This window comes from Beauveria bassiana (assembly GCF_000280675.1).
Source record: "Beauveria bassiana ARSEF 2860 unplaced genomic scaffold BBA_S00073, whole genome shotgun sequence".
Lineage (NCBI taxonomy): Eukaryota > Fungi > Ascomycota > Sordariomycetes > Hypocreales > Cordycipitaceae > Beauveria > Beauveria bassiana.
In genome coordinates this window covers 35,341-42,060 of record NW_007930908.1, presented here as the reverse complement: position 1 = coordinate 42,060, position 6,720 = coordinate 35,341, and the positions used below count along the sequence as shown (strand labels likewise).

The following is a 6,720-nucleotide window of genomic DNA, read 5'->3' as shown; positions in this document are numbered from 1 at the left end:
ATAGCGAGTGGTCTGTTCTGAATTCATTTTACTGGCTTCATAAACAGTTTGAAACAGGGGCTTCGATGAAGAAATGGAATACTTGGCGACAGAGTATAGAGACCTTTATTGAACATCACCCTCAACTCGGGGATATCTCTTCATGGATGGCTTATACAGATAAACTTATACGTACTGTTTAGAAACACTCATACCAGCTAAATTCGGACTGTTTACTTATGATGTTCTCTATGCGACTTCTGACGCCGGTAGATGCCTATGTTTCTGTGGCTGTTCAGACTTGAGAGGATTTCTACATTCTAGATTCTGCGATGGTTGTTACCTTGACCACCAACCGGTCGATGGCTGTCTAGAGTGATGGAATAGCTGCCTGACGCACAAGATCATATATACACCAAAGCCCCCTGACGTGATCGAGGTCGAAAGACTGGAACTCCCACCCTTCACCAACGTTCTGCAAGGATGCTACGAAGTCGAGCCGGCCAAGTGCACTCTCATGGGTGAGTATATAACTGCACTTTTGAGACTAAATCAAACTTACAGATTTTTGCAGGCAAAATGACGCGCAACGAATCGATTCAGATACATCCGATCGCAAGCAAATGTGAGGCGATCCCGCTCGTGCAAGAGCAACATGCTGATTCAGACAAGGTACTCTACCAGCTTCCGAAACAAGGCAGATCTATACAGCAGCAGTCATCCATACGTCGCGTAGTTGCACGGAAAATGAGCAAGCGTCAGCAATTCGGCACATGCAAGCTGCATATCGCAAGCCTTCACTGTGAGCCTGGAGCTGGCAGCGACCGCAGAATGGGGCCGCCAGTGCTTGCACAGAAGACACCGATCAATGTGACTGGTTCATTTCGAACACTGGGCGATGACATTCAAAGAATGATCTTCTCGCATTTGGATTATCAGTCCCTCATTTTTCTTTCGCAGACCAGCCACCACTTTCATCAGATGGCTCGACCAGAGCTGGCCGATCAACAAGATCAGTTCCAGTTCGTCATGAGAGCTGAGAAAGAGTTCAAGCAGCACTTCCCCAACGAAAAAAGCCCTGGAAATTTTGCTTGCTACTTTTGCTACCGCGTGCTCCAAGCAGACTCTTTCAGAGAGGACCAAGCTCATGAAGCGTTCGTGGATTGCGATGGCAGTTTCGTTCTCGACGTCAAACCCGAAAACGCTGCCAAATATTCAACAGTTCAGCTGCGACGTTACTGCAAAACTTGCGGATGCAAAAACGGATTCGACAGTTTCCGTGATATCCAGCACTTATGGAGCCAATATCACGCAATCGGCCGATGGGTAAGCAATGGCCGTAACGGCGATCATAGTGAGGTCTGGAGGGACGAAAGTGAACTATCATCAGAGAAACCTATCCTGGCCGCGACGCTCTCGAACGGCCCAACGGACGACGGACGACATCAGACTAGACTCCGCAGCAAAGGGCGAAAGAGCGATACTGTCAAGAAATCGCCTCCTCCATGTTCGAGGTCGATCCTGGAGAAATGGGATGCAACGTATCTGATCTTGCATCCTGATGGTACGACATACTGGGCGCACAGGAGAACTCTTGGAAACAGGCAAATGGCCAGAAGCTTTGATGGGAAATACAGGGGGTTTGGAGTGGACGTTGACGTGTATGATTTACGACAAGGTCAAACCAAAGAATATCTTCTGCATTTCCGCGGACGACCAGCGGAGGAATGTCATTGGGCAAAGGAGGATATGCTGAGCCCTGAGCTCCGGTCCGCAATTACATACCAGGCCCCGTGAGTTGTGTTGAAGCTAGGATATATTTTTCGACTATTTACCTAGTACCTCATTAAGATCGACTAAAGCGCGGCAGAATCAAACCTATGAGAAGCGCGTCTCAGAGTAACGTGTTCTTTTCTGATGAAAAGCCTTCATCCAGTTCCATAGAAAGATGCCACAGAATTGAAGCACAATAATTGAGGCGGCAATGAGGGGTCCCAGGATGGAAAACACCGTGAAGCCGTACGACGCAGATTGAAACACCTTACTGTGGCCGAGGGACTCCGTCGCCAGCCCGACCTGCATGGCAGCCAGGACAATGGCGATGTACACTATTGCGCTGGCCAGCCAAGCAAAGTGATCGTGGAAGAAGGCGCCGTACCGATCCCAGCGAGCCATGTATCCGCGCATCGGCGTCCGTGATAGGGCGTATATTTTGTTCAGACGACTCAGACGCAGCTCTCCGTGGATAAATCGCCGGTCAATGTGGGGGTAGATGTGTTCGGTGTCCAGCTGCTCGACGAGTATCCGCCATCCGCACCACGTTATGTCTGTCGGCAGCAGGTGCTTTTCTTGGGCGATTCGGAAATCGCTCTCGTGCGAGAGCAGCGCGGCGTAGGAGTAGAGGAAGCCGAGCGCACGTTGGCGGAGCCGTGGACGCCTGCATTCTGTTCGGGCGATGGCGTGGTTAGCCGTATTCGTGTCGGGAGAACATCCACACTCCTCGCAGGCGAGATATCGAACCCAGAAAGCCGGCTCCAGGAGGAAACGCGGGACCGGCTTCAAAAACATCCGGCCAGTGGTCCAGACGAGATGCATATCCATCTGCTCTGTGACAAAGATCTCCCGGCCGAGCAGGAGCTGGTGGTGCAGGGCACGCGGCGGCAGAGGCATACCTGCCACCCAGAGCCAGCCCTGGATGCTGGTGAGGCGCCGTAGATCAAGCTCTTCCTCGACGCAGGCCGTGACATGCTGGCCGGCAGCTGCCAAGTCACCGGACTCTTTGCGGTACGATGCGGGCAACAGCGTCAGGAGCTGGTCGCGCTCGTCTCCAGACGCGGCGGCGTGTTGCTCGAGGAGCCGGATGGAGAAGGGAGGTGCCTGTTCGCAGATGCGTCAGCCCAAACGCGTCGCAACGGAGAGTATGGTCCAGAATACCGAGCTCTTCACGGTCGCCATCTTGCCTGAGCATGTAGTCGGCCATCATGTCGAGGTAAAAGATGCCTGCCCCTCGCGGCGTCGCCTTGATCACGGAGCATCCGTACGTCTCGGGCAGCCACATGTGCCTTGTCGATGCAGACGCGCAACTAATGATAGGAGGTAAGCACACATAATTGTACGTGGCTGGTGTTACATCGGGCGTTGCGGTAGGCTTCGCGTTGTGGCAAGATTTTATTGGATGGGCCAAGAGGCTGACTGCACCTTGCTACTGCCCTTGTTCTTGTGGGTGAGGCTGAGACCTGCCGCCTTCCCTACACTTGGCGCTTTGTCTGCCATCCACAGAACAAGGGTATTATGGCAGCAACCAGCGTATGGCGGGGAGGCTTCAGCCGTGCAGTTCCCAGAGTGCTGCCGAAGCGCCGTGGCGTACAAAATTGTTTCAGTGGCACGTCTTAATGGTATGTAGTGTTACACCGGTACCACAAGCATCAATTCTGGCCTCCACTTGAACAAGTACTACACGACTGGCAGCCATGCATCCGTATAGTTCAGAAATCCGAGGCATCCCCCCTCCCGTCCGCCATGCATTGTTGGGCCACATTTTTCGTCTGCCAACCTTGCCTAGGCAGTTACAAGCTTGAACTATCATCGTAACTTTGCGTCGCTTCGTAGTCTGCCTTTTTCGAGCTCGGCTCTCAAAATGTCCACAGGTTGGGGATGGATGACTACCTGGTGGGGCGCTGGCTTGGCCATAGTGACACTACTCCTCGCCACGTCCTTCCATCGCGTTACTGGCAAGATCTGTCGACCCCGCGATAAGAATCGCTCCGGGACGCTGGAAATTCTCTCTGGCAAAGATGATGCCAAATTTGAGTCCGTTAGAACTGCTCGTTCGACCGGCACGCGTTACTAACTTCGAGGCAGGATCATCGCCGTTCCTGGCCTTGGTGCACATCCGTATCACACATGGGAGGCTCGGAAAACCCAAGCACCCGACGCAGCTGAATGTAAAACCGCACAGTCCTCGAAGATTCACCTATTGAAAGACCTCCTCGCGCATGATTTTCCTGACGCCCGGATCTGGAATTTTGCCCATGAATCCAACTGGCTGATTGACGCCCCTGTCAAGACCACCGAGGAGATTGGCAAATGCCTGCTAAAGGAGATCAGAGACAAGCGATCATCCCCGGTAAGGATCGCGACGCCCCTGGCCGGACATGCCTAACGTTTCTTACTAGCACCTCCCTATCATCTTCATTGGCCACAGCCTAGGTGGTATCATTATCAAGCAGGTATGGTTGTGCCCCTGAACGGTTGAACCTCGTGTCTTCTGACCTCTACAAGGCTCTGTGCACGAGTGACTCCCAAGACATCATTGATGATACCGCGGGTATCATATTCCTCGGAGCGCCGCACCAAGGCTCATCAGCGTCTATTGCTGGCGCTGCGCTGGCTGCTCTGACCGGTTTCCTGGGATCAGACACGACACTGCTCCTGTCTCTGAAGAATCATGGGGCGCAGCTCAGCAACCTTGCGGATGCATTCGACTCTCGTATAGCTCCAAACGGACGATGGCAGCAGAGGGTTCGGATCACATCGTTCTACGAGACTAAGAAGACGTATTTACTCGGGCTATCGCTAGGCGTTGTAAGTGTGTACATCTCTTTGTCAGCAGCCGTCTAACCTTCTACAGGTGGTTCCACGGGATTCTGCCAAGGTTCACGCCGATGCTCGCGAGAGCCACAGCATCGAAACGGATCATTCTGGGCTCAACAAGTGCGGCGGACCAACTGACGCGCTGTTCGCGGCGCTGACAGCGGCGATACGACGCCTGAAGACCCCATCGCTGCTCGAGCAAGCCGACACATGGATACGCGACAAACACTACACGGCGGACAGGCTCAGAATCGAACGGCTCTCTGGCGAGTCACTGCCGATGGATCAGTGCTACATTAACCTAGCCATCGTGGAACGATCCGGCCAAGACACAGGCCACCCAAAGAAGGGGGGCACAGCGCCATCCCCATTTTCCGTCCTCGCTCGGCAGAGGGTTGAGGCACCCGACAAGACTATGCAGGTCGAGTTGGCGGCACTTTTCAACGAACGCAAGGGAAGCGACGGCGGACCGGTTCTCCCACGACGAATTTTGATTCGAGGGCGTGCGGGTGTTGGCAAGACTACTTTGTGTAAAAAGATTGTCTACGAATTTCACAAAGGCACGTGGGATAAATGGAACGAATTATTCGACCGTGTGCTCTGGGTACCTCTGCGAAATCTGAAGCTACCGGAAAGACGCATTAAACCCAAGTATACCCTTGAACATCTCTTCCGTCATGAGTTCTTGCTGCCTAAGAATGAACCAAATCTTGCTGGAGCGTTGTTCCGCGCATTAGGAATCAAGAGCAGCAATACGTTATTTCTCCTTGACGGCCTGGACGAAGTATCGCAGGACCTCACAGGCAACGGCAGTATGCCCCGCTTCCTCGACGAGCTTTTAAGCCAACCTAATGTCATCATCACGTCCCGACCATCCGCCAAGCCTGTGCGGCAGAACGTGCACCTCGAGTTGGAAACAATTGGTTTCGGGCCTGATCAGGTGGACGAATATATCGAAAGATCGTTCACTAACCCAAAAATGGTCAAGACTGATCAGACCAAGGTCGACAAGGTCCAGTCGTTCCTTCAAAAGCATTGGCTCGTCCAAGGTCTTGTGCGCATCCCAATTCAATTGGACGCGCTTTGTTACACTTGGGAAGAATTCGATCCGAAAGCTGTGCCAAACACCATGACCGGCATGTATAACACTATCGTGCAAAAGTTATGGAAGAAGGATATTGTACGATTGGAAAAGGCCAAGGAGGGATATGCTGAAGTTGCTCATACAGCTGAGATTGAGAATAAAATCACAGCTGAGATTGCGCTAGTTGAATGCCTTGCATTTAACGGGTTACACCATGACATAATTGATTTCACGCCAGAACATCGAGATGGTGTGGTCAAATTGTGCCCACTGCAAGATTTGCCACTCGATGAGACACTCTCGCGACTATCTTTCTTACGAACCTCAGACACAGCTTCAACCATCAAGGACAGAAACTACCACTTTATACACTTGACATTTCAAGAGTACTTTGCGGCACAGTATTTTGTACGCCAGTGGAAAGATCCGGAGGGACAACTCTCGTTTCTTACACTCAGCAATACTAACACTGGGACAAAAGCGAGCCACCCCGTAGAGTTTCTTCGAAAACACAAATACACAACTCGCTACGACATCTTTTGGCGTTTTGTTGCCGGCTTGCTGGACGGAAGTGCTCAGGCACCAGATTTCATCGATACAATTGAGGAGGAACCGCTCGACATCTTGGGCCCGACACATCAGCGACTGGTCATGCATTGCTTGAGCGAAATGTCGAGCAACTTGGCAACGCGGCAGGCCCTAGAAGAACGGCTGGCCCGGTGGCTGCTGTTTGAATGCAAATTCAACGAAAGCGCGTGGCTAGCGAGTGAAGCTGAGTTTCCCGAGGCAGCCCTGAGGTCAGCCCTACTCCACGAGTCTAGCGATGGTCAGGCAAGGCTTCTGCGGTCTTTAGCTTCTCGCGCCTCAATTCCGCACAGTATCGCTAGAGCAGTGGCGGCGCGGCTCGGGGATGAGGACAGTCACGTGCGACACGCCGCTATTACGGCCCTAGGCGGGGCGTAACGCTGCCTGACGGGATGCTCACAGCGGTGGTAGCGCTGCTCGGGGATCAGGATGAGTTCGTGCGAAACGCCGCCATTGAGGCTTTAGGCGGGCGCGCAATG

General features: G+C 52.8%; 3 protein-coding genes across 3 annotated transcripts in view; 2 read left to right on the top strand and 1 right to left on the bottom strand.

Annotated features, from left to right (window-relative positions):
- Positions 1 to 558: 558 nt before the first annotated feature.
- Positions 559 to 1,604, top strand: BBA_09903 (uncharacterized protein; the record flags this gene model as incomplete). The annotated part of the gene is made up of 2 exons (XM_008605000.1): positions 559 to 1,305; positions 1,566 to 1,604. 2 exons carry the CDS (start codon positions 559 to 561, stop codon positions 1,602 to 1,604), a joined length of 786 nt encoding a protein of 261 aa, XP_008603222.1.
- A 253-nt stretch (positions 1,605 to 1,857) lies between these two features.
- Positions 1,858 to 2,934, bottom strand: BBA_09902 (uncharacterized protein; the record flags this gene model as incomplete). Its single annotated transcript, XM_008604999.1, has 2 exons — positions 1,858 to 2,856; positions 2,914 to 2,934. 2 exons carry the CDS (start codon positions 2,932 to 2,934, stop codon positions 1,858 to 1,860), a joined length of 1,020 nt encoding a protein of 339 aa, XP_008603221.1.
- Positions 2,935 to 3,616: 682 nt separating this feature from the next.
- Positions 3,617 to 6,720, top strand: part of BBA_09901 (peptidase C14) — a gene marked incomplete at both ends in the record, with an annotated part of 4,087 nt that continues 983 nt past the window's right edge. The window contains 5 exons of the mRNA XM_008604998.1: positions 3,617 to 3,789; positions 3,841 to 4,105; positions 4,155 to 4,208; positions 4,261 to 4,563; positions 4,610 to 6,482. Of these exons, the coding sequence (XP_008603220.1) occupies positions 3,617 to 3,789; positions 3,841 to 4,105; positions 4,155 to 4,208; positions 4,261 to 4,563; positions 4,610 to 6,482 (2,668 nt within the window). The remainder of the gene's footprint in view (positions 3,790 to 3,840; positions 4,106 to 4,154; positions 4,209 to 4,260; positions 4,564 to 4,609; positions 6,483 to 6,720) is intronic.